We start from the raw sequence: 25,880 nt of genomic DNA, 5'->3' as shown, positions 1-25,880 counted from the left end.
CGAGTTCCCAAACCGGTCCGCGATCTCGGACGCGGACGGCATCCATGGATCGCGCTGCAGGCGCAGCGCGCGAAACCTTGAGCTTTAACATCACGCGCTGCAGCAGCAGCGCGCGGAGTACTGAGAGCCCCAGCCGAAGCGAGTGGGGTATCACTCTCAGTACGCGAACGCTTCGAACTCGAAGCGTCCGATTCGTCCCCTTCACGCGGGCGAACGTTCTTGGCGTGAGGGTCGAGCGATTCGCTCGACACTGAGTCTTACGCTTTGAGGGCGAGTCCTCCTCGCCCTCCATGTCTTCATCGTCGTCGTCGAAGTCGACGACGTCACCGTACTTCGCCTTCTGGCGTTCGAGTAGTCGTCGATGGAGATGACTCCCCATCGACTTAGCAGACTTCTTCTGAGGCGCGCTCATCGTTGAATGAGCGCGGATTTCTTCTCCAAACGCGGAGAATTGACGAATGGTCAATTCCGAAGATTGACGTGCGGAGACCCCGCGCGTCTAACCTAAGGGGGGATGGTGTAACGGGGTTACACGTACAAGTGGCTGCAAGCCACTTGTGAATTTAACAGATAGGTTATCTGTTAAACGTTTTGGATACTTCCTCACATTGGTGTAAGACACACCGATGGATACATTGAAGTGGACCACCACAGTGAGTGGTCCACACATACCCAAAGATCCTATTGGTAGAAAGCAGCATCTTTCTACCAATCAGAGACATACATATTAGCGGGGCCCTGACAGCCAGCCGCTGCCAACCCTTTCATAGATGATAAACAGTTTTTAGCAGATTTTAGAGGAAGATCAATTTACAAACAATACAGTTCTCATTTTACCAAATCTAAGTCACTTGGAATCCTTTTGTTACTTAACTTATATTTGTGTATTCAAATATAATTAACCTAAGTAATTACTAAGTACTTACGCTTCCTCATACACGTTGCGCAACGTGTAAGCTAAAGTAGTGAGTCAAGTTAGACCCACTACACGTGATCACCAAGTCATCCTCGCTGACCGGAGCGCCCACTGCGTCGAGCTGCTCCGCCAGAGTCTTGATCTTGTTGATGTGCTCCAGCACATCATCACCTTCCGCCATCATCGTCGTGAAGAAACGTCGACGAAGGAAGAGCTTGTTGGCCAAACTCTTCTTCTCGAAGTGTCCTTCCAGTTTTGACCATGCATCGTACGCATCCTTCGCCGAACGCACCAGCGGCAGCTGCGAATCTTCCATCGCGAGACAGATGATCGCCAGCGCCTTGCGAGACTTCCTCTTGAACATCGTTTGGTCCAGCGTAGTGGCGCAGTGCTCCAGCTTGATCTCTCCACTTGTCACTTCCCACAGGTCTCGTTCCTCGAGCACCATCGCCATCTTGAACTTCCACGTGTGGAAGTTGGTTCCGTCGAACTTGTTGATGCGAGAGGTCGTGGTCGAGGCGGCGTCCATGGCGAAAGCGTAGTCGGAGTCTTCAGCAGGGAAAACGGGGCTTGGGCTCATAACCAAAAGGAAGGTCGTTTGAGCACTTGATGTCAGAATGCAAAGTGATTGATTTAGGTCCTTAGTTCGCGAACTGCATGCTACCTCTAAGCCTACTGGATATTCCTGCTGGATACACTCTACTGGATTCCTAACTGGATAGAAGGTCTTCAGCCAATCAGCGAGTGCCACGTAGATGCCCATCCTGTACCCACAATCTTGTACCCACGCGTCCCATCATCAGCGTCCCGTAATCCTCGTCCCATCATCAGCGTCCCGTAATCCTCGTCCCATCATCACACGAATGATGGCGGCACCACTGAGTGAAGGTCACACCGGTACCTTACTGGTACACCGCAGCTGGTCGAGGCGATCCCTTGACAACACACTTACTGGTACACCGCAGCTGGTCGAGGCGATCCCTTGACAACATTCCCACGCGACTCGACGTCGGCTGCACCTTGGATCCCCAGCTTGTGTCGCAGAACTTCGAACTGCACAGAAGTGATTGCCTTCGTCATGATGTCGGCCAGCATGTCCTTCGTCGAGCAGTACTCCAACACCACCTGACCGTCTTCCACCTTCTCACGCACGAAGTGGTAGCGAATGTCGATGTGCTTGGTGCGCTTGTGGAACTCCGGGTTCTTGGCCAACGCGATGGAGCCTTGGTTGTCCTCGTAGATCTTGATTGCTTCATCGCTTGCCATTTCGCCGAGCTCGCGCAGAAACACCTTGAGCCACACCGCCTCCTGCGTCGCCTCTGACAGCGCCATGTACTCCGCCTCTGTAGATGACAGCGCCACCGTCCGCTGCTTCTTGCTCCTCCAGCTGATGCACCCGCCGTTCATCATGAACGCGTAGCCGCTTGTACTTCTTCTCGATTCGATGTCACCAGCCCAGTCTGCGTCCGAGTAGCCACACACAACTCCGCAGCCGTCACCCTTCGAGAACTCGATGCCATGCGTGGGCGTGGCTTGCAGATACCGGAGCACACGCTTGAGGGCTTGCCAGTGTGTGGGACACGGGTCGGCGGCGAACTGACTCAGCACGCCTACTGCAGCAGCCAGGTCCGGACGCGTCGCCACCATCAGGTACATCAACGCGCCGACAGCACTCCGATACGGCACGTTCTTCATCGTGTCTTCATGCTTGCAGCCACCCTCGCACATGTTCTTGGTCAACTTAAGTCCTGGATCCTGCGGCGTCTTCACGGGTTTGCTGTCCTGCATGCCGAACTTGCTCAGGATCGACTTGAGAAACTTGGTCTGCCGCATCGTCACCTTGCCGGACTCCAAGTCGTTCTTGATCTCCATGCCGAGGAAGTACGTAAGCTCGCCGAGGTCTGTCATTTCGAACCGTTTGCTGAGTGCGCGCTTGGTCGACTCCATCAGCTCGTCGTCGTTGCTGGCCAGGATCAGGTCGTCCACGTAGATGACCACGAAGATCATGCTGTGTCCGTCGCGTTTCACGTAGACGCAATGGTCGGACTCGCACTTGGTGAATCCCAGCTTCAGCATGAACTCGTCGATGGTCTTGTTCCACATGCGCGGCGACTGCTTCAACCCGTACAATGACTGCTTCAGCTTGCACACGTAGTCCGGGTGGTCTTCATCGACGTAGCCGTCCGGTTGCACCATGTAGATCTCTTCGTCCAAGCCGCCATTCAGGAACGCCGTCTTCACATCCATCTGATGCAGCTTGAGACCATACTTGGCGGCCAAACTCAGCACGGCCCGGATCGACGTGAACTTGGCCACTGGAGCGAAGGTCTCGTCGTAGTCGATGCCGTACTTCTGTGAGAACCCCTTGGCCACCAGGCGCGCCTTGAACCGTTCGACCTCTCCAGCCTGGTTCTCCTTCACGCGAAACACCCATCTGTTGCCGATGGCCTTGCGTCCCTTCGGCAGTGGCACCACTTCCCACGTCTTGTTCTTGAGCAGCGAGTCGTACTCCGAGTCGCATGCTTCCTTCCACTTGGCTGCGTCGCTGGATTCCATCGCCGACTTGAACGTAGTCGGCATCTCTCCCACTGAATCCACGACGTACGCAGCCTCAAAATCTTGACTCTCTTGGGCCGCCGCAGACATCTCATCCAGCGTCGAACGTCCATTCTGCGGCGCATATCGCTTGGCCCTCGGCACCTCCACGGCTTCTTCTAGTGACTGCGTCCGCGGGTGTCGCTTGCTGCCGGGTTCGAAGTCTTCATTCCGCGCAGCCTCATCCTCACTGTCGTCCTCATCCGTGGCATCTTCATTATCTTCATCTGGAAGACCAATCACCACCTCCATCGTAGCATATTTGCGTCTCCCACCGTCGAAGACGTCTTCCATGAACTGCGCGTCGCGGCTCACCAACACGCGACCGCTCTCGATCTCTTCAAACCGATACGCTTTCTCGTGCTCCGAGTACCCCAGGAACCGGCAACGTACCGACCGGGCGTCAAACTTGGACCGCTTCACCTTCGGGACCAGCACGTACGCGTGGCAACCAAATACCTTGAGGTTCGCCAGCAGGGGCTTCTTTCCCGTCCAAACTTGGTGCGGCGACTTGTCGTGGCTAATGGCGCGTGTCGGACACCGGTTCCGGAGGAACGTGGCTGTCACCACCGCTTCACCCCAGTAACCCTTCGACAACCCGGCATGCTCCAACATGCAGCGCTGAAGAAGGTCGTACTGGGATCTTGCACTGGTTCACTTGGTCGTTGACACCGCCGAGGCTTGGGGCGAGGCGAGGAAGGTCACTTGGGGGGTTGAATCGAAATTCAGAAGTGATTGGATTGTTGGAGCTTACACCCTAGGCTAGTGCTAAAGACACGCAGCCGTGCGTCCTATCAACTAGTGCGTCTAATCAACCATCATTCTACACTGCTCGTCCAATCAACCTACTCGTCTAATCAACGTGTGGTCGTATTGGACCGGTTCGGTTAACCGGTTCGGGTACCTCGGAACTGGTACAGTGTACCAAGGTTCAGTACCCTGCAACACGCCCCCTCAATGCGAACACGCGTGAACGCCGAGCGCAGCCGTCAAGTCCTTGTGGCGTGGTCCGGCAAGTCCCTTGGTCATGATGTCGGCCAGCATGGTGACAGTCTCGCAGTACTCGACGATCACTTCGCCGCGCTTGACTTCGTCGCGGATGTGATGGTACTTGATGTCGATGTGCTTGGCGCGGCCATGGTTGACGGGGTTCTTGGTCATCTTGATGCACGACTGGTTGTCTTCGAAAATCTTCAACTCGGGCGTGACTCCGCCTGCAGCAACCAGGATCTCGCACAGCAGCTTGTGCACCCACTTGCCTTCTTGAATCGCCAAACTCAGTGCGATGTACTCGGCCTCACTTGTCGAGAGCGACACACTTGACTGCTTCTTGGAACCCCATGAGATCGGTCCGCCGGCGACTTGGAACAGGTAGCCCGACGTAGACTTGCGATCACTAAGATCACCAGCCCAGTCGGCATCCGAGTAACCTTGAAAGTCGATGTCCTTGCCCGGCGAAAAACGGATTCCGTGCGACTTGGTCCCTTGAAGGTAGCGGAAGATGCGCTTGACCGCAATCCAGTGCTCGACTTGCGGGTTCTCCATGAAGCGTGACACGTAGCCGACAGCGAACGCAATGTCTGGGCGAGTCGATGTCATCAAGTGCATGAGTGCACCGACAGCCTCGCGAAATGGCGCGTCCAACTTGGTCATGGCGTCGCTTGAGACCAGCTTCATGCTGATGTCGACCGGACTTGCAGCGGGTTTGCAGTCTTGCATGCCGAAGCGCTCCAGGATGTCGTTGATGTAGCGAGCTTGGCTCAGCGTAACACTGCCATCCGCGTTGTCGACCACCTCGATCCCGAGGATGAAGGAACACTTGCCACTGTCGGTCATCTCGAACCGCGACTTGAGTTGGCGCTTGACTTCCGCGATCATTTCCGCTGAGCTCCCGGTCACCAAGACGTCGTCCACGTAGACCAGCAGCAGAACGCATTCGCCGTCGACGACCTTGATGTAGAGGCACGGGTCGTAGCTTGACACGTGAAAACCGATGGAGCGCACATACTCGTCGAAGGTCTCGTTCCAAACCCGCGATGCTTGCTTGAGCCCGTAAATCGCCTTGAGCAGTTCCACGCAGTCGAAACCGTCGTCCAGTTCCACGCCTTCAGGCACGCTGCAGAACACCTTCTCCTTCATCAAGCCGTATAGGAACGCAGTCACCACGTCGAGCTGGTCCATCGGCCATCCGAAGTACTTGGCAACCGCAATCATCATTCGCAGCGTGACGTACTTGACCACGGGCGAAAACGTCTCGGTGTAGTCGATGCCATACTTCTGCACGAAGCCTTTCGCGACGAGCCGAGCCTTGAACTTCTCGATCGATCCGTCCGCGTTGCGCTTGATCTTGAACACCCACTTGGTACCGACTGCGCGCTGGTTGTTGGGCAGTTTGGCGGCGCGGAAAACACCTCGCAGCCGCATTGACTTGAGTTCGGCGCGAATTGCCTTGCGCCACTGGACTTGGTCTGGTCCGTTCACAGCTTCTTGAAACGTCTTCGGCTCCGCGCTGTCACTTGCTTCCACAGCATTCGCACTTGCACGCCAGAACATGGGTGGAGTCGAGCCGTCTTCATCGTCTTCTTCCGATTTTTCTTCTTGTGCCGGCGTAGATTCACGTTGGTCTTCGTCAACCGAGGGTCCAGGCGCACTTGCTTCTTCGAGTCCAGCACTGCGACGAGGACGCCGAACATTGTCGCGATCTTGGTTGTCCGGACGCGATTTGCGCTTCCCCGCCTGCGTGAACACCCTTGTGCCGGAGTCGTCGGAGACTTGCATGTCGTCGAAAACGTCGGTAAGTCGGTTGACTTCTTCACCATCGGCAGCCTTGGAGTCGTCGAAGCTTGACTCATCGAATGTGACATCGCGAGAGATGACCACCTGCCCCGCCTCGATGTCATAAACTCGATACGCCTTGGAACGCTCCTCGTAACCCATGAAAATTCCTTCACGAGCTTTCGGGTCCCACTTGAGTCGCTTCTCCTTCGGCGTCAAAACGTAGGCCTTGCACCCGAAGATCCGCATGTGCTTGACGTTGGGCTTGGACTTGTAGACGATCTCGAACGGGGTTTTGTCGGGCGACTTGGGTGACGGCAGACGATTCTTGATGTAAATTGCCGTTATCGCTGCTTCCGCCCAGAACGTCTTGTCCAACCCAGCGTAATGAAGCATGCTGCGGCCGATGGTCACGATGGTTCGGTTGGCGCGTTCAGCCGTCGCGTTCGTTTGGTGCGCATACCGAACCGTGGGCTGCACTTCGATGCCGTGGTCTTCGTAGTACGCCAAGAGCGAATTGGTCGCGAACTCCTTGGCTCCGTCATGACGCACGAACTTCACCCTGGCATCGAATTGTTTCTCCACCTTGGTGTTGAATCGGCGCAAGCAGCCTTCACTCTCCGATCTGGCTCGCAGACAGAATCCCGACATGCAGCCGCTGGCTTCGTCCGTGATGAGCAGCAAGTAGCGGCTGCCACCCAGCGACTCTTCTTCCATGGGCCCGCAGATGTCGAAGTGGAGGAACTCGAACGGCTTGTACTTGCGCTTGTTCGGGTTGCTCGGGAAGGGCTTTTGCACCATTTTCCCTTGTTGGCACCCACGACACTGGCTTGACTTCTTGGACGATGTCGGCATTTTCGCACCCGTCACAAAAGGAAGGTCGTTTGAGCACTAGATGTCAGAATGCAAAGTGATTGATTTAGGTCCTTAGTTCGCGAACTGCTTGCTACCTCTAAGCCTACTGGATATTCCTGCTGGATACACTCTACTGGATTCCTAACTGGATAGAAGGTCCTTCAGCCAATCAGCGAGTGCCACGTTGATGCCCATCCTGTACCCACAATCCTGTACCTACGCGTCCCATCATCAGCGTCCTGTAATCCTCGTCCCATCATCGGCGTCCCGTAATCCTCGTCCCATCATCACACGAATGATGGCGGCACCACTGAGTGAAGGTCACACCGGTACCTTACTGGTACACCGCAGCTGGTCGAGGCGATCCCTTGACAACATTCCCACGCGACTCGACGTCAGCTGCACCTTGAATCCCCAGCTTGTGTCGCAGAACTTCGAACTGCACAGAAGTGATCGCCTTCGTCATGATGTCGGCCAGCATGTCCTTCGTCGAGCAGTACTCCAACACCACCTGACCGTCTTCCACCTTCTCACGCACGAAGTGGTAGCGAATGTCGATGTGCTTGGTGCGCTTGTGGAACTCCGGGTTCTTGGCCAACGCGATGGAGCCTTGGTTGTCCTCGTAGATCTTGATTGCTTCATCGCTTGCCATTTCGCCGAGCTCGCGCAGAAACACCTTGAGCCACACCGCCTCCTGCGTCGCCTCTGACAGCGCCATGTACTCCGCCTCTGTAGATGACAGCGCCACCGTCCGCTGCTTCTTGCTCCTCCAGCTGATGCACCCGCCGTTCATCATGAGCGCGTAGCCGCTTGTACTTCTTCTCGATTCGATGTCACCAGCCCAGTCTGCGTCCGAGTAGCCACACACAACTCCGCAGCCGTCACCCTTCGAGAACTCGATGCCATGTGTGGGCGTGGCTTGCAGATACCGGAGCACACGCTTGAGGGCTTGCCAGTGTTGAAGAAGGTCGTACTGGGATCTTGCACTTGGAGACTTGGTCGTAGACACCGCCGAGGCTTGGGGCGAGGCGAGGAAGGTCACTTGGGGGTTGAATCGAAATTCAGAAGTGATTGGATTGTTGGAGCTTACACCCTAGGCTAGTGCTAAAGACACGCGGCCGTGCGTGTTGTCAAGGGATCGCCTCGACCAGCTGCGGTGTACCAGTAAGGTACCGGTGTGACCTTCACTCAGTGGTGCCGCCATCATTCGTGTGATGATGGGACGAGGATTACGGGACGCTGATGATGGGACGAGGATTACGGGACGCTGATGATGGGACGCGTGGGTACAAGATTGTGGGTACAGGATGGGCATCTACGTGGCACTCGCTGATTGGCTGAAGGACCTTCTATCCAGTTAGGAATCCAGTAGAGTGTATCCAGCAGGAATATCCAGTAGGCTTAGAGGTAGCACGCAGTTCGCGAACTAAGGACCTAAATCAATCACTTTGCATTCTGACATCTAGTGCTCAAACGACCTTCCTTTTGGTTATGAGCCCAAGCCCCGTTTTCCCTGCTGAAGACTCCGACTACGCTTTCGCCATGGACGCCGCCTCGACCACGACCTCTCGCATCAACAAGTTCGACGGAACCAACTTCCACACGTGGAAGTTCAAGATGGCGATGGTGCTCGAGGAACGAGACCTGTGGGAAGTGACAAGTGGAGAGATCAAGCTGGAGCACTGCGCCACTACGCTGGACCAAACGACGTTCAAGAGGAAGTCTCGCAAGGCGCTGGCGATCATCTGTCTCGCGATGGAAGATTCGCAGCTGCCGCTGGTCCGGTCGGCGAAGGATGCGTACGATGCATGGTCAAAACTGGAAGGACACTTCGAGAAGAAGAGTTTGGCCAACAAGCTCTTCCTTCGTCGACGTTTCTTCACGACGATGATGGCGGAAGGTGATGATGTGCTGGAGCACATCAACAAGATCAAGACTCTGGCGGAGCAGCTCGACGCAGTGGGCGCTCCGGTCAGCGAGGATGACTTGGTGATCACGCTTCTTGGGAGTCTCAGCGAGTCGTACCAGTTCCTCATCACGGCGTTGGAGTCGAGCCGACTCGCTGTCGTGGGAACTCGTGACGGCTCGGCTGCTGCATGAGGACATGAAGCGCAAGGAGCAAGGTGGCGGCGTCGACGGAGCCGCGTACGGTCAAGGCCAAGCGTTCATGACAAGCGACAACGGCAAGCGCAGGGACGGCAGGCGACCGCCAACAAGGCCAGCGCCTGCCACTACTGTGGGGAGCAAGGACATTGGATCGCCAAGTGTCCTGTGCGAATCCGCGAGAACGCAGGCAGCAGAGGCCGCAGCGAGCGAACGTCGCGCAGAGTGAGGACGACTCTGGCGACTTCCTCTTCTCGGTTGGTGGTGGGAGCAACACCACCAAGTCGAATGAGGTGTGGCTGGTCGACTCGGGTGCGACGCAGCACATGACCAGTTCCAAGAAGTTCATGAGGAACTACAAGAAGATCTCGCCGGTGGACGTGCATCTCGCGGACGACGGTGTGGTGCAAGCGATCGGGAGAGGCGACATCGTGATGAAGATGCAGACCCCGCGCGGCGTCAAGAAGGGTGTGCTCACGAATGTGGCACATTCCCAAGTTGTCGCGCAACCTGTTCTCCGTCGGCAGATTCACCAAGGACGTCGGGCCTGTGACGTTCGAGAGCGACGGGTGCTTCACGGAGACGAAGGGTCTCAAGTGGAAGCTCGGCGCTCGCGAAGGCAAAGGCTGTTCAAGCTGAGCATGACACCGGTGATGCCTGACGAGGCCAATGTGGCAAGCTCGAAGGATCGCAAAGGGGACACCACGTCGTACCTCTGGCACCTTCGACTTGGTCACATTGGCCATGGCGGTCTAGACGCCATCGTCAAGAAGGGCTACGGCTCTGGCATCGACATGACGTCGGTGAAGCAGTGGGAGCTGTGCGACGGATGCTCACTCGGCAAGCAAACGCGAGTGAGCTACATGAAGTCGTCTCCAAACCGTGCGAAGCAAGTGCTGGAAGTGGTTCACAGCGATGTGTGCGGCCCCATGCAGACGTCTACGTTTGGTGGCAAGCGCTACTTCGTCACGTTCATCGACGACAAGTCGCACTTCTGTGTGGTGTACTTGATGCGGAACAAGTCGGAGGTGGCCGCCAAGTTCGCTGAGTTCGTTGCGTTGGCTGAAACGCAGACCGGCAAGCGTGTGAAAACGCTCCGGAGCGACAACGGTGGCGAGTACACTTCGCGCGAGATGGCCAAGTTCTGCAGCGACCGTGGTATCGTGCAGAAGTTCACGCCGCCGTACACGCCACAGCTGAACGGCGTGGCGGAACGGATGAACCGGACGTTGGTGGAGTGTGCGCGCTGCATGTTGGAGCATGCCGGGTTGTCGAAGGGTTACTGGGGTGAAGCGGTGGTGACAGCCACGTTCCTCCGGAACCGGTGTCCGACACGCGCCATTAGCCACGACAAGTCGCCGCACCAAGTTTGGACGGGAAAGAAGCCACTGCTGGCGAACCTCAAGGTGTTTGGTTGCCACGCGTACGTGCTGGTCCCGAAGGCGAAGCGGTCCAAGTTTGACGCCCGGTCGGTGCGTTGCCGGTTCCTGGGGTACTCGGAGCACGAGAAAGCGTATCGGTTTGAAGAGATCGAGAGCGGTCGCGTGTTGGTGAGTCGCGACGCGCAGTTCATGGAAGACGTCTTCGACGGTGGGAGACGCAAGTATGCTACGAAGGAGGTGGTGATTGGTCTTCCAGATGAAGACGATGAAGATGCCACGGATGAAGAGACTCCGTCCGAATCGGATGAGGACGGCAGTGAGGATGAGGCTGCGCGGGATGAAGACTTCGAACCCGGCAGCAAGCGACACCCGCGGACGCAGTCACTAGAAGAAGCCGTGGAGGTGCCGAGGGCCAAGCGATATGCGCCGCAGAATGGACGTTCGACGCTGGATGAGATGTCTGCGGCGGCCCAAGAGAGTCAAGATTTTGAGGCTGCGTACGTCGTGGATTCAGTGGGAGAGATGCCGACTACGTTCAAGTCGGCGATGGAATCCAGCGACGCAGCCAAGTGGAAGGAAGCATGCGACTCGGAGTACGACTCGCTGCTCAAGAACAAGACGTGGGAAGTGGTGCCACTGCCGAAGGGACGCAAGGCCATCGGCAACAGATGGGTGTTTCGCGTGAAGGAGAACCAGGCTGGAGAGGTCGAACGGTTCAAGGCGCGTCTGGTGGCCAAGGGTTCTCGCAGAAGTACGGCATCGACTACGACGAGACCTTCGCTCCAGTGGCCAAGTTCACGTCGATCCGGGCCGTGCTGAGTTTGGCCGCCAAGTATGGTCTCAAGCTGCATCAGATGGATGTGAAGACGGCGTTCCTGAATGGCGGCTTGGACGAAGAGATCTACATGGTGCAACCGGACGGCTACGTCGATGAAGACCACCCGGACTACGTGTGCAAGCTGAAGCAGTCATTGTACGGGTTGAAGCAGTCGCCGCGCATGTGGAACAAGACCATCGACGAGTTCATGCTGAAGCTGGGGTTCACCAAGTGCGAGTCCGACCATTGCGTCTACGTGAAACGCGACGGACACAGCATGATCTTCGTGGTCATCTACGTGGACGACCTGATCCTGGCCAGCAACGACGACGAGCTGATGGAGTCGACCAAGCGCGCACTCAGCAAACGGTTCGAAATGACAGACCTCGGCGAGCTTACGTACTTCCTCGGCATGGAGATCAAGAACGACTTGGAGTCCGGCAAGGTGACGATGCGGCAGACCAAGTTTCTCAAGTCGATCCTGAGCAAGTTCGGCATGCAGGACAGCAAACCCGTGAAGACGCCGCAGGATCCAGGACTTAAGTTGACCAAGAACATGTGCGAGGGTGGCTGCAAGCATGAAGACACGATGAAGAACGTGCCGTATCGGAGTGCTGTCGGCGCGTTGATGTACCTGATGGTGGCGACGCGTCCGGACCTGGCTGCTGCAGTAGGCGTGCTGAGTCAGTTCGCCGCCGACCCGTGTCCCACACACTGGCAAGCCCTCAAGCGTGTGCTCCGGTATCTGCAAGCCACGCCCACGCATGGCATCGAGTTCTCGAAGGGTGACGGCTGCGGAGTTGTGTGTGGCTACTCGGACGCAGACTGGGCTGGTGACATCGAATCGAGAAGAAGTACAAGCGGCTACGCGTTCATGATGAACGGCGGGTGCATCAGCTGGAGGAGCAAGAAGCAGCGGACGGTGGCGCTGTCATCTACAGAGGCGGAGTACATGGCGCTGTCAGAGGCGACGCAGGAGGCGGTGTGGCTCAAGGTGTTTCTGCGCGAGCTCGGCGAAATGGCAAGCGATGAAGCAATCAAGATCTACGAGGACAACCAAGGCTCCATCGCGTTGGCCAAGAACCCGGAGTTCCACAAGCGCACCAAGCACATCGACATTCGCTACCACTTCGTGCGTGAGAAGGTGGAAGACGGTCAGGTGGTGTTGGAGTACTGCTCGACGAAGGACATGCTGGCCGACATCATGACGAAGGCGATCACTTCTGTGCAGTTCGAAGTTCTGCGACACAAGCTGGGGATCCAAGGTGCAGCCGACGTCGAGTCGCGTGGGAGTGTTGTCAAGGGATCGCCTCGACCAGCTGCGGTGTACCAGTAAGGTACCGGTGTGACCTTCACTCAGTGGTGCCGCCATCATTCGTGTGATGATGGGACGAGGATTACGGGACGCTGATGATGGGACGAGGATTACGGGACGCTGATGATGGGACGCGTGGGTACAAGATTGTGGGTACAGGATGGGCATCAACGTGGCACTCGCTGATTGGCTGAAGGACCTTCTATCCAGTTAGGAATCCAGTAGAGTGTATCCAGCAGGAATATCCAGTAGGCTTAGAGGTAGCACGCAGTTCGCGAACTAAGGACCTAAATCAATCACTTTGCATTCTGACATCTAGTGCTCAAACGACCTTCCTTTTGTGCGTCCTATCAACTAGTGCGTCTAATCAACCATCATTCTACACTGTTCGTCCAATCAACCTACTCGTCTAATCAACGTGTGGTCGTATTGGACCGGTTCGGTTAACCGGTTCGGGTACCTCGGAACTGGTACAGTGTACCAAGGTTCAGTACCCTGCAACACGCCCCCTCAATGCGAACACGCGTGAACGCCGAGCGCAGCCGTCAAGTCCTTGTGGCGTGGTCCGGCAAGTCCCTTGGTCATGATGTCGGCCAGCATGGTGGCAGTCTCGCAGTACTCGACGATCACTTCGCCGCGTTTGACTTCGTCGCGGATGTGATGGTACTTGATGTCGATGTGCTTGGCGCGGCCATGGTTGACAGAGTTCTTGGTCATCTTGATGCACGACTGGTTGTCTTCGAAAATCTTCAACTCGGGCGTGACTCCGCCTGCAGCAACCAGGATCTCGCACAGCAGCTTGTGCACCCACTTGCCTTCTTGAATCGCCAAACTCAGTGCGATGTATTCGGCCTCGCTTGTCGAGAGCGACACACTTGACTGCTTCTTGGAACCCCATGAGATCGGTCCGCCGGCGACTTGGAACAGGTAGCCCGACGTAGACTTGCGATCACTAAGATCACCAGCCCAGTCGGCATCCGAGTAACCTTGAAAGTCGATGTCCTTGCCCGGCGAAAAACGGATTCCGTGCGACTTGGTCCCTTGAAGGTAGCGGAAGATGCGCTTGACCGCAATCCAGTGCTCGACTTGCGGGTTCTCCATGAAGCGTGACACGTAGCCGACAGCGAACGCAATGTCCGGGCGAGTCGATGTCATCAAGTGCATGAGTGCACCGACAGCCTCGCGAAATGGCGCGTCCAACTTGGTCATGGCGTCGCTTGAGACTAGCTTCATGCTGATGTCGACCGGACTTGCAGCGGGTTTGCAGTCTTGCATGCCGAAGCGCTCCAGGATGTCGTTGATGTAGCGAGCTTGGCTCAGCGTAACACTGCCATCCGCGTTGTCGACCACCTCGATCCCGAGGATGAAGGAGCACTTGCCACTGTCGGTCATCTCGAACCGCGACTTGAGTTGGCGCTTGACTTCCGCGATCATATCAGCCGAACTTCCGGTCACCAAGACGTCGTCCACGTAGACCAGCAGTAGAACGCATTCGCCGTCGACGACCTTGATATAGAGGCAGGGGTCGTAGCTTGACACGCGAAAACCGATGGAGCGCACGTACTCGTCGAAGGTCTCGTTCCATACGCGCGAAGCTTGCTTGAGTCCGTAAATCGCCTTGAGCAGTTCCACGCAGTCGAAACCGTCGTCCAGTTCCACGCCTTCAGGCACGCTGCAGAACACCTTCTCCTTCATCAAGCCGTACAGGAACGCAGTCACCACGTCGAGCTGGTCCATCGGCCATCCGAAGTACTTGGCAACCGCAATCATCATTCGCAGCGTGACGTACTTGACCACGGGCGAAAACGTCTCGGTGTAGTCGATGCCGTACTTCTGCACGAAGCCTTTCGCGACGAGCCGAGCCTTGAACTTCTCGATCGATCCGTCCGCGTTGCGCTTGATCTTGAACACCCACTTGGTACCGACTGCGCGCTGGTTGTTGGGCAGTTTGGCGGCGCGGAAAACACCTCGCAGCCGCATTGACTTGAGTTCGGCGCGAATTGCCTTGCGCCACTGGACTTGGTCTGGTCCGTTCACAGCTTCTTGAAACGTCTTCGGCTCCGCGCTGTCACTTGCTTCCACAGCATTCGCACTTGCACGCCAGAACATGGGTGGAGTCGAGCCGTCTTCATCGTCTTCTTCCGATTTTTCTTCTTGTGCCGGCGTAGATTCACGTTGGTCTTCGTCAACCGAGGGTCCAGGCGCACTTGCTTCTTCGAGTCCAGCACTGCGACGAGGACGCCGAACATTGTCGCGATCTTGGTTGTCCGGACGCGATTTGCGCTTCCCCGCCTGCGTGAACACCCTTGTGCCGGAGTCGTCGGAGACTTGCATGTCGTCGAAAACGTCGGTAAGTCGGTTGACTTCTTCACCATCGGCAGCCTTGGAGTCATCGAAGCTGGACTCATCGAATGTGACATCGCGAGAGATGACCACCTGCCCCGCCTCGATGTCATAAACTCGATACGCCTTGGAACGCTCCTCGTAACCCATGAAAATTCCTTCACGAGCTTTCGGGTCCCACTTGAGTCGCTTCTCCTTCGGCGTCAAAACGTAGGCCTTGCACCCGAAGATCCGCATGTGCTTGACGTTGGGCTTGGACTTGTAGACGATCTCGAACGGGGTTTTGTCGGGCGACTTGGGTGACGGCAGACGATTCTTGATGTAAATTGCCGTTATCGCTGCTTCCGCCCAGAACGTCTTGTCCAACCCAGCGTAATGAAGCATGCTGCGGCCGATGGTCACGATGGTTCGGTTGGCGCGTTCAGCCGTCGCGTTCGTTTGGTGCGCATACCGAACCGTGGGCTGCACTTCGATGCCGTGGTCTTCGTAGTACGCCAAGAGCGAATTGGTCGCGAACTCCTTGGCTCCGTCATGGCGCACGAACTTCACCCTGGCATCGAATTGCTTCTCCACCTTGGTGATGAATCGGCGCAAGCAGCCTTCACTCTCCGACCTGGCTCGCAGACAGAATCCCGACATGCAGCCGCTGGCTTCGTCCGTGATGAGCAGCAAGTAGCGGCTGCCACCCAGCGACTCTTCCTCCATGGGGCCGCAAATGTCGAAGTGGAGGAACTCGAACGGCTTGTACTTGCGCTTGTTCGGGTTGCTCGGGAAGGGCTTTTGCACCATTTTCCCTTGTTGGCACCCACGACATTGGTTTGACTTCTTCGACGATGTCGGCATTTTCGCACCCGTCACCATGCCACTTGAGACCATCTTCCGAAGAACGTCATTCGGTGCGTGACCCAAACGCGCATGAAGATCCACCGCGTTGACCAACGCCTTGGACACCGAATTCGCAGCGCAGCTTGGGACTCGGAGCCAGTAGAGGCCGTCGATCAGGTCCGCGGAAGCCACGATTTTCTTCGACTTCTTCTGTGCGATGTGCATTTCAGCACCTGAAGAAGGTCGTACTGGGATCTTGCACTGGTTGACTTGGTCGTAGACACCGCCGAGGCTTGGGGCGAGGCGAGGAAGGTCACTTGGGGGGTTGAATCGAAATTCAGAAGTGATTGGATTGTTGGAGCTTACACCCTAGGCTAGTGCTAAAGACACGCGGCCGTGCGTCCTATCAACTAGTGCGTCTAATCAACCATCATTCTACACTACTCGTCCAATCAACCTACTCGTCTAATCAACGTGTGGTCGTATTGGACCGGTTCGGTTAACCGGTTCGGGTACCTCGGAACTGGTACAGTGTACCAAGGTTCAGTACCCTGCAACACGCCCCCTCAATGCGAACACGCGTGAACGCCGAGCACAGCCGTCAAGTCCTTGTGGCGTGGTCCGGCAAGTGGTAGTTTTCCACGCGAAGTGAGTGCAGTGTTGAAGCAAGGCGGAATGAGCAAGCGGACGAAGCTGGGGAAAAGATGTTTTGAAGCAGAATGAAGACATTACGACCAAGTCCTCAAATTGAAGACCCAACATCTAGTTGTGCAGAAAATGGGTAGGTGGGCTGGCCAATGCCGATCCTGGACCAGGAATCTTGGCCCCCCTTCCTGTCGTGGTTCATTTGGAGTTACGTCGACGCGGGAATCAAGCCCTCACGACCGCGCCGCCGTACAAGTGCTGTGGGCGTTTCACCAGCGTTGCGTCCAGCACCACGTCTGCCATATCGGCGTAGTTGTAGGAGGCAAGCGGAGCCCATCGCTACGTGCTCTCGTCTATCCTGCTGAATCACGCACGGCACGGGAGCGAGCTGGTGGTGGTGGACGCCGCGGTGGCCGCTACGTCCTCGCTCTGCTTCCTGGTGGATGTTCCCAAGGCACGGATGCTTTCGTTTGGAGCTCGGCATAGAGCCGTGCCACTGGTTTCGGCGCGGTTCCATGTTGGTCCCCAAGGTGACGACGGACCGTGCGGATGACGTCTCGGCTTGCACGCTCAAGGAGGGCTCCGTGGACCACGTCACGGTCGGCTGGTCGTGCGGCAACTCGCAAACCAAGCACAAGACGAAGCGCCAAACGAAGCACAAGAAGACGCACAAGAAAGCGCACCGGAAGAAGCACCAGAAGAAGCACTAGAAGCACCAGAAGCACCAGAAGCAGTACAACGCTCAGATCCATGTCATGGTCCGCGACGCCAGCAAGCTGAGAGACGGGAAACTGGAACGTCGGCGCCATGACCAAGTACAATGTCGGGAAGTCCTTCTCCGTCATTTATGCGCACGGTGCGGTACACCCACTACGAAGCTCGATTTACATTTCTTCGGGGGCTTCTCACTTCTCCACACAAGCACCCAGCCATTGGATACGTGGCCGCAACACTCCACCGACGACAACCAAAGCGCGCAACAACCAGTTTTCGGTTTGCCTGGTGAGCGGCCCTGACACTGCCGGGTAATGCCTTCGAGCATACGCTCCGCCCGACCATACAGTCGAGCACTCGGTACACCTGGTGAGCGGCCCTGACGCTGCCGAGTAATGCCTTCGAGCGCTCCGCTCGACCATACAGTCGAGCACTCGGTACACCTGGTGAGCGGCCCTGACGCTGCCGGTAATGCCTTCGAGCTTACGCTCCGCTCGACCATACAGTCGAGCACTCGGTACACCTGGTGAGCGGCCCTGACGCTGCCGGGTAATGCCTTCGAGCTTACGCTCCGCTCGACCATACAGTCGAGCACTCGGTACACCTGGTGAGCGGCTCTGACGCTGCCGTAATGCCTTCGAGCTTACGCTCCGCTCGACCATACAGTCGAGCACTCGGTACGCCTATCGGCCTCGAGCACAATCAGTATACCTACTTAGTTGGGTCAGATTCAACGAGGTCAATGTAGGTCATTTGGATATGGCCATTTCGGGGGTTGCCACTCGGCACCTTGCCTCTCAAGCAAGGCAAGGCATCTTCATGCCTTTGACCTCAACCAAATGAACCACATTGACCCCTAATCTGATTGAATGCTGCAAAGGTAGTTTTCCACGCGAAGTGAGTGCAGTGTTGAAGCAAGGCGGAATGAGCAAGCGGACGAAGCTGGGGAAAAGATGTTTTGAAGCAGAATGAAGACATTACGACCAAGTCCTCAAATTGAAGACCCAACATCTAGTTGTGCAGAAAATGGGTAGGTGGGCTGGCCAATGCCGATCCTGGACCAGGAATCTTGGCCCCCCTTCCTGTCGTGGTTCATTTGGAGTTACGTCGACGCGGGAATCAAGCCCTCACGACCGCGCCGCCGTACAAGTGCTGTGGGCGTTTCACCAGCGTTGCGTCCAGCACCACGTCTGCCATATCGGCGTAGTTGTAGGAGGCAAGCGGAGCCCATCGCTACGTGCTCTCGTCTATCCTGCTGAATCACGCACGGCACGGGAGCGAGCTGGTGGTGGTGGACGCCGCGGTGGCCGCTACGTCCTCGCTCTGCTTCCTGGTGGATGTTCCCAAGGCACGGATGCTTTCGTTTGGAGCTCGGCATAGAGCCGTGCCACTGGTTTCGGCGCGGTTCCATGTTGGTCCCCAAGGTGACGACGGACCGTGCGGATGACGTCTCGGCTTGCACGCTCAAGGAGGGCTCCGTGGACCACGTCACGGTCGGCTGGTCGTGCGGCAACTCGCAAACCAAGCACAAGACGAAGCGCCAAACGAAGCACAAGAAGACGCACAAGAAAGCGCACCGGAAGAAGCACCAGAAGAAGCACTAGAAGCACCAGAAGCACCAGAAGCAGTACAACGCTCAGATCCATGTCATGGTCCGCGACGCCAGCAAGCTGAGAGACGGGAAACTGGAACGTCGGCGCCATGACCAAGTACAATGTCGGGAAGTCCTTCTCCGTCATTTATGCGCACGGTGCGGTACACCCACTACGAAGCTCGATTTACATTTCTTCGGGGGCTTCTCACTTCTCCACACAAGCACCCAGCCATTGGATACGTGGCCGCAACACTCCACCGACGACAACCAAAGCGCGCAACAACCAGTTTTCGGTTTGCCTGGTGAGCGGCCCTGACACTGCCGGGTAATGCCTTCGAGCATACGCTCCGCCCGACCATACAGTCGAGCACTCGGTACACCTGGTGAGCGGCCCTGACGCTGCCGAGTAATGCCTTCGAGCTTACGCTCCGCTCGACCATACAGTCGAGCACTCGGTACACCTGGTGAGCGGCCCTGACGCTGCCGGTAATGCCTTCGAGCTTACGCTCCGCTCGACCATACAGTCGAGCACTCGGTACACCTGGTGAGCGGCCCTGACGCTGCCGGTAATGCCTTCGAGCTTACGCTCCGCTCGACCATACAGTCGAGCACTCGGTACACCTGGTGAGCGGCCCTGACGCTGCCGGTAATGCCTTCGAGCTTACGCTCCGCTCGACCATACAGTCGAGCACTCGGTACACCTGGTGAGCGGCCCTGACGCTGCCGGTAATGCCTTCGAGCTTACGCCCGCTCGACCATACAGTCGAGCACTCGGTACACCTGGTGAGCGGCCCTGACGCTGCCGTAATGCCTTCGAGCTTACGCTCCGCTCGACCATACAGTCGAGCACTCGATACGCCTATCGGCCTCGAGCACAATCAGTATACCTACTTAGTCCCGGTCAGATTCAACGAGGTCAATGTAGGTCATTTGGATATGGCCATTTCGGGGTTGCCACTCGGCACCTTGCCTCTCAAGCAAGGCAAGGCATCTTCATGCCTTTGACCTCAACCAAATGAACCACATTGACCCTAATCTGATTGAATGCTGCAAAGGTAGTTTTCCACGCGAAGTGAGTGCAGTGTTGAAGCAAGGCGGAATGAGCAAGCGGACGAAGCTGGGGAAAAGATGTTTTGAAGCAGAATGAAGACATTACGACCAAGTCCTCAAATTGAAGACCCAACATCTAGTTGTGCAGAAAATGGGTAGGTGGGCTGGCCAATGCCGATCCTGGACCAGGAATCTTGGCCCCCCTTCCTGTCGTGGTTCATTTGGAGTTACGTCGACGCGGGAATCAAGCCCTCACGACCGCGCCGCCGTACAAGTGCTGTGGGCGTTTCACCAGCGTTGCGTCCAGCACCACGTCTGCCATATCGGCGTAGTTGTAGGAATTCAACCCACCCACCATCCCTGATAGGGGTTGCCACTCGGCACCTTGCCTCTCAAGCAAGGCAAGGCATCTTCATGCCTTTGACCTCAACCAAATGAACCACATTGACCCCTAATCTGATTGAATGCTGCAAACCCTTGGTCATGATGTCGGTCAGCATGGTGGCAGTCTCGCAGTACTCGACGATCACTTCGCCGCGCTTGACTTCGTCGCGGATGTGATGGTACTTGATGTCGATGTGCTTGGCGCGGCCATGGTTGACGGGGTTCTTGGTCATCTTGATGCACGACTGGTTGTCTTCGAAAATCTTCAACTCGGGCGTGACTCCGCCTGCAGCAACCAGGATCTCGCACAGCAGCTTGTGCACCCACTTGCCTTCTTGAATCGCCAAACTCAGTGCGATGTATTCGGCCTCGCTTGTCGAGAGCGACACACTTGACTGCTTCTTGGAACCCCATGAGATCGGTCCGCCGGCGACTTGGAACAGGTAGCCCGACGTAGACTTGCGATCACTAAGATCACCAGCCCAGTCGGCATCCGAGTAACCTTGAAAGTCGATGTCCTTGCCCGGCGAGAAGCGGATTCCGTGTGACTTGGTCCCTTGAAGGTAGCGGAAGATGCGCTTGACCGCAATCCAGTGCTCGACTTGCGGGTTCTCCATGAAGCGTGACACGTAGCCGACAGCGAACGCAATGTCCGGGCGAGTCGATGTCATCAAGTGCATGAGTGCACCGACAGCCTCGCGAAATGGCGCGTCCAACTTGGTCATGGCGTCGCTTGAGACCAGCTTCATGCTGATGTCGACCGGACTTGCAGCGGGTTTGCAGTCTTGCATGCCGAAGCGCTCCAGGATGTCGTTGATGTAGCGAGCTTGGCTCAGCGTAACACTGCCATCCGCGTTGTCGACCACCTCGATCCCGAGGATGAAGGAGCACTTGCCACTGTCGGTCATCTCGAACCGCGACTTGAGTTGGCGCTTGGCTTCCGCGATCATATCAGCTGAACTTCCGGTCACCAAGACGTCGTCCACGTAGACCAGCAGCAGAACGCATTCGCCGTCGACGACCTTGATGTGAGGCGGGTCGTAGCTTGACACGCGAAAACCGATGGAGCGCACATACTCGTCGAAGGTCTCGTTCCATACGCGCGAAGCTTGCTTGAGTCCGTAAATCGCCTTGAGCAGTTCCACGCAGTCGAAACCGTCGTCCAGTTCCACGCCTTCAGGCACGCTGCAGAACACCTTCTCCTTCATCAAGCCGTACAGGAACGCAGTCACCACGTCGAGCTGGTCCATCGGCCATCCAGTACTTGGCAACCGCAATCCTCATTCGCAGCGTGACGTACTTGACCACGGGCGAAAACGTCTCGGTGTAGTCGATGCCGTACTTCTGCACGAAGCCTTTCGCGACGAGCCGAGCCTTGAACTTCTCGATCGATCCGTCCGCGTTGCGCTTGATCTTGAACACCCACTTGGTACCGACTGCGCGCTGGTTGTTGGGCAGTTTGGCGGCGCGGAAAACACCTCGCAGCCGCATTGACTTGAGTTCGGCGCGAATTGCCTTGCGCCACTGGACTTGGTCTGGTCCGTTCACAGCTTCTTGAAACGTCTTCGGCTCCGCGCTGTCACTTGCTTCCACAGCATTCGCACTTGCACGCCAGAACATGGGTGGGGTCGAGCCGTCTTCATCGTCTTCTTCCGATTTTTCTTCTTGCGCCGCCGTAGATTCACGTTGGTCTTCGTCTTCCGAGCGTCCAGGCGCACTTGCTTCTTCGAGTCCAGCACTGCGACGAGGACGTCGAACGTTGTCGCGATCTTGGATGTCCGGACGCGATTTGCGCTTCCCCGCCTGCGTGAACACCCTTGTGCCGGAGTCGTCGGAGACTTGCATGTCGTCGAAAACGTCGGTGAGGCGGTTGACTTCTTCCCCATCAGCAGCCTTGGAGTCGTCGAAGCTTGACTCATCGAATGTGACATCGCGAGAGATGACCACCTGCCCCGCCTCGATGTCATAAACTCGATACGCCTTGGAACGCTCCTCGTAACCCATGAAAATTCCTTCACGAGCTTTCGGGTCCCACTTGAGTCGCTTCTCCTTCGGCGTCAAAACGTAGGCCTTGCACCCGAAGATCCGCATGTGCTTGACGTTGGGCTTGGACTTTGAAGAAGGTCGTAGTTGGGTCTTGCACTGGTTGACTTGGTCGTAGACACCGCCGAGGCTTGGGGCGAGGCGAGGAAGGTCACTTGGGGGGTTGAATCGAAATTCAGAAGTGATTGGATTGTTGGAGCTTACACCCTAGGCTAGTGCTAAAGACACGCGGCCGTGCGTCCTATCAACTAGTGCGTCTAATCAACCATCATTCTACACTACTCGTCCAATCAACCTACTCGTCTAATCAACGTGTGGTCGTATTGGACCGGTTCATTAACCGGTTCGGGTACCTCGGAACTGGTACAGTGTACCAGGTTCAGTACCCTGCAACACGCCCCTCAATGCGAACACGCGTGAACGCCGAGCGCAGCCGTCAAGTCCTTGTGGCGTGGTCCGGCAAGTCCCTTGGTCATGATGTCGGCCAGCATGGTGGCAGTCTCGCAGTACTCGACGATCACTTCGCCGCGCTTGACTTCGTCGCGGATGTGATGGTACTTGATGTCGATGTGCTTGGCGCGGCCATGGTTGACGGGTTCTTGGTCATCTTGATGCACGACTGGTTGTCTTCGAAAATCTTCAACTCGGGCGCGACTCCGCCTGCAGCAACCAGGATCTCGCACAGCAGCTTGTGCACCCACTTGCCTTCTTGAATCGCCAAACTCAGTGCGATGTACTCGGCCTCACTTGTCGAGAGTGACACACTTGACTGCTTCTTGAACCCCACGAGATCGGTCCGCCGGCGACTTGGAACAGGTAGCCCGACGTAGACTTGCGATCACTAAGATCACCAGCCCAGTCGGCATCCGAGTAACCTTGAAAGTCGATGTCCTTGCCCGGCGAGAAGCGGATTCCGTGCGACTTGGTCCCTTGAAGGTAGCGGAAGATGCGCTTGACCGCAATCCAGTGCTCGACTTGCGGGTTCTCCATGAAGCGTGACACGTAGCCGACTGCGAACGCAATGTCCGGGCGAGTCGATGTCATCAAGTGCATGAGTGCACCGACAGCCTCGCGAAATGGCGCGTCCAACTTGGTCATGGCGTCGCTTGAGACCAGCTTCATGCTGATGTCGACCGGACTTGCAGCGGGTTTGCAGTCTTGCGTGCCGAAGCGCTCCAGGATGTCGTTGATGTAGCGAGCCTGGCTCAGCGTAACACTGCCATCCGCGTTGTCGACCACCTCAATCCCAAGGATGAAGGAGCACTTGCCACTGTCGGTCATCTCGAACCGCAACTTGAGTTAGCGCTTGACTTCCGCGATCATATCAGCCGAACTTCCGGTCACCAAGACGTCGTCCACGTAAACCAGCAACAGAACGCATTCGCCATCGACGACCTTGATGTAGAGGCAGCTTGACACGCGAAAACCGATGGAGCGCACATACTCGTCGAAGGTCTCGTTCCAAACTCGCGAAGCTTGCTTGAGTCCGTAAATCGCCTTGAGCAGTTCCACGCAGTCGAAACCGTCGTCCAGTTCCACGCCTTCAGGCACGCTGCAGAACACCTTCTCCTTCATCAAGCCGTACAGGAACGCAGTCACCACGTCAAGCTGGTCCATCGGCCATCCGAAGTACTTGGCAACCGCAATGATCATTCGCAGCGTGACGTACTTGACCACGGGCGAAAACGTCTCGGTGTAGTCGATGCCATACTTCTGCACGAAGCCTTTCGCGACGAGCCGAGCCTTGAACTTCTCGATGGATCCGTCCGCGTTGCGCTTGATCTTGAACACCCACTTGGTACCGACTGCGCGCTGGTTGTTGGGCAGTTTGGCGGCGCGAATTGCCTTGCGCCACTGGACTTGGTCTGGTCCGTTCACAGCTTCTTGAAACGTCTTCGGCTCCGCGCTGTCACTTGCTTCCACAGCATTCGCACTTGCACGCCAGAACATGGGTGGGGTCGAGCCGTCTTCATCGTCTTCTTCCGATTTTCTTGCGTCGCCGTAGATTCACGTTGGTCTTCATCTTCCGAGCGTCCAGGCGCACTTGCTTCTTCGAGTCCAGCACTGCGACGAGGACGCCGAACATTGTCGCGATCTTGGTTGTCCGGACGCGATTTGCGCTTCCCCGCCTGCGTGAACACCCTTGTGCCGGAGTCGTCGGAGACTTGCATGTCGCAAAACGTCGGTAAGTCGGTTGACTTCTTCACCATCAGCAGCCTTGGAGTCGTCGAAGCTTGACTCATCGAATGTGACATCGCGAGAGATGACCACCTGCCCCGCCTCGATGTCATAAACTCGATACAGAAAGTAAAGGTCGTTTGAGCACTTGATGTCGGAATGCAAAGTGATTGATTTAGGTCCTTAGTTCGCGAACTGCGTGCTACCTCTAAGCCTACTGGATATTCCTGCTGGATACACTCTACTGGATTCCTAACTGGATAGAAGGTCCTTCAGCCAATCAGCGAGTGCCACGTAGATGCCCATCCTGTACCCACAATCTTGTACCCACGCGTCCCATCATCAGCGTCCCATCATCAGCGTCCCGTAATCCTCGTCCCATCATCACACGAATGATGGCGGCACCACTGAGTGAAGGTCACACCGGTACCTTACTGGTACACCGCAGCTGGTCGAGGCGATCCCTTGACAACATTCCCACGCGACTCGACGTCGGCTGCACCTTGGATCCCCAGCTTGTGTCGCAGAACTTCGAACTGCACAGAAGTGATCGCCTTCGTCATGATGTCGGCCAGCATGTCCTTCGTCGAGCAGTACTCCAACACCACCTGACCGTCTTCCACCTTCTCACGCACGAAGTGGTAGCGAATGTCGATGTGCTTGGTGCGCTTGTGGAACTCCGGGTTCTTGGCCAACGCGATGGAGCCTTGGTTGTCCTCGTAGATCTTGATTGCTTCATCGCTTGCCATTTCGCCGAGCTCGCGCAGAAACACCTTGAGCCACACCGCCTCCTGCGTCGCCTCTGACAGCGCCATGTACTCCGCCTCTGTAGATGACAGCGCCACCGTCCGCTGCTTCTTGCTCCTCCAGCTGATGCACCCGCCGTTCATCATGAACGCGTAGCCGCTTGTACTTCTTCTCGATTCGATGTCACCAGCCCAGTCTGCGTCCGAGTAGCCACACACAACTCCGCAGCCGTCACCCTTCGAGAACTCGATGCCATGCGTGGTCGTGGCTTGCAGATACCGGAGCACACGCTTGAGGGCTTGCCAGTGTGTGGGACACGGGTCGGCGGCGAACTGACTCAGCACGCCTACTGCAGCAGCCAGGTCCGGACGCGTCGCCACCATCAGGTACATCAACGCGCCGACAGCACTCGATACGGCACGTTCTTCATCGTGTCTTCATGCTTGCAGCCACCCTCGCACATGTTCTTGGTCAACTTAAGTCCTGGATCCTGCGGCGTCTTCACGGGTTTGCTGTCCTGCATGCCGAACTTGCTCAGGATCGACTTGAGAAACTTGGTCTGCCGCATCGTCACCTTGCCGGACTCCAAGTCGTTCTTG

At 56.6% G+C, this 25,880-nt stretch overlaps 7 protein-coding genes across 7 annotated transcripts; 4 read left to right on the top strand and 3 right to left on the bottom strand.

Moving 5' to 3' along the window:
* Nucleotides 1-4,465: 4,465 nt before the first annotated feature.
* IUM83_15960 (Integrase catalytic core protein) lies at nucleotides 4,466-7,141 on the bottom strand (the record flags this gene model as incomplete). Its single annotated transcript, XM_067940806.1, has 1 exon — nucleotides 4,466-7,141. One exon carries the CDS (start codon nucleotides 7,139-7,141, stop codon nucleotides 4,466-4,468), a length of 2,676 nt encoding a protein of 891 aa, XP_067781942.1.
* A 334-nt stretch (nucleotides 7,142-7,475) lies between these two features.
* On the bottom strand, nucleotides 7,476-7,937 carry IUM83_15959 (RxLR effector candidate protein; the record flags this gene model as incomplete). The annotated part of the gene is made up of 1 exon (XM_067940805.1): nucleotides 7,476-7,937. One exon carries the CDS (start codon nucleotides 7,935-7,937, stop codon nucleotides 7,476-7,478), a length of 462 nt encoding a protein of 153 aa, XP_067781997.1.
* A 746-nt stretch (nucleotides 7,938-8,683) lies between these two features.
* On the top strand, nucleotides 8,684-9,241 carry IUM83_15958 (Copia proteinlike; the record flags this gene model as incomplete). Its single annotated transcript, XM_067940804.1, has 1 exon — nucleotides 8,684-9,241. One exon carries the CDS (start codon nucleotides 8,684-8,686, stop codon nucleotides 9,239-9,241), a length of 558 nt encoding a protein of 185 aa, XP_067781996.1.
* A 329-nt stretch (nucleotides 9,242-9,570) lies between these two features.
* On the top strand, nucleotides 9,571-12,779 carry IUM83_15957 (Retrovirus-related Pol polyprotein from transposon TNT 1-94; the record flags this gene model as incomplete). The annotated part of the gene is made up of 2 exons (XM_067940803.1): nucleotides 9,571-11,298; nucleotides 11,376-12,779. The coding sequence occupies 2 exons, from the start codon at nucleotides 9,571-9,573 to the stop codon at nucleotides 12,777-12,779; spliced, it is 3,132 nt and encodes a 1,043-aa protein (XP_067781993.1).
* Nucleotides 12,780-13,268: 489 nt separating this feature from the next.
* IUM83_15956 (putative integrase) lies at nucleotides 13,269-15,890 on the bottom strand (the record flags this gene model as incomplete). The annotated part of the gene is made up of 2 exons (XM_067940802.1): nucleotides 13,269-14,430; nucleotides 14,548-15,890. 2 exons carry the CDS (start codon nucleotides 15,888-15,890, stop codon nucleotides 13,269-13,271), a joined length of 2,505 nt encoding a protein of 834 aa, XP_067781992.1.
* A 1,124-nt stretch (nucleotides 15,891-17,014) lies between these two features.
* On the top strand, nucleotides 17,015-17,281 carry IUM83_15955 (uncharacterized protein; the record flags this gene model as incomplete). The annotated part of the gene is made up of 1 exon (XM_067940801.1): nucleotides 17,015-17,281. One exon carries the CDS (start codon nucleotides 17,015-17,017, stop codon nucleotides 17,279-17,281), a length of 267 nt encoding a protein of 88 aa, XP_067781995.1.
* A 1,341-nt stretch (nucleotides 17,282-18,622) lies between these two features.
* IUM83_15954 (uncharacterized protein) lies at nucleotides 18,623-18,889 on the top strand (the record flags this gene model as incomplete). Its single annotated transcript, XM_067940800.1, has 1 exon — nucleotides 18,623-18,889. The coding sequence occupies one exon, from the start codon at nucleotides 18,623-18,625 to the stop codon at nucleotides 18,887-18,889; it is 267 nt and encodes an 88-aa protein (XP_067781994.1).
* Between the last annotated feature and the right edge of the window lie 6,991 nt (nucleotides 18,890-25,880).

Source organism: Phytophthora cinnamomi (assembly GCF_018691715.1).
Source record: "Phytophthora cinnamomi strain GKB4 chromosome Unknown Contig112, whole genome shotgun sequence".
In the NCBI taxonomy this organism is placed as follows: Eukaryota; Oomycota; class Peronosporomycetes; order Peronosporales; family Peronosporaceae; genus Phytophthora; species Phytophthora cinnamomi.
Note: the sequence above shows the minus strand (reverse complement) of the source record. Positions and strands in the feature narration are given on the sequence as shown.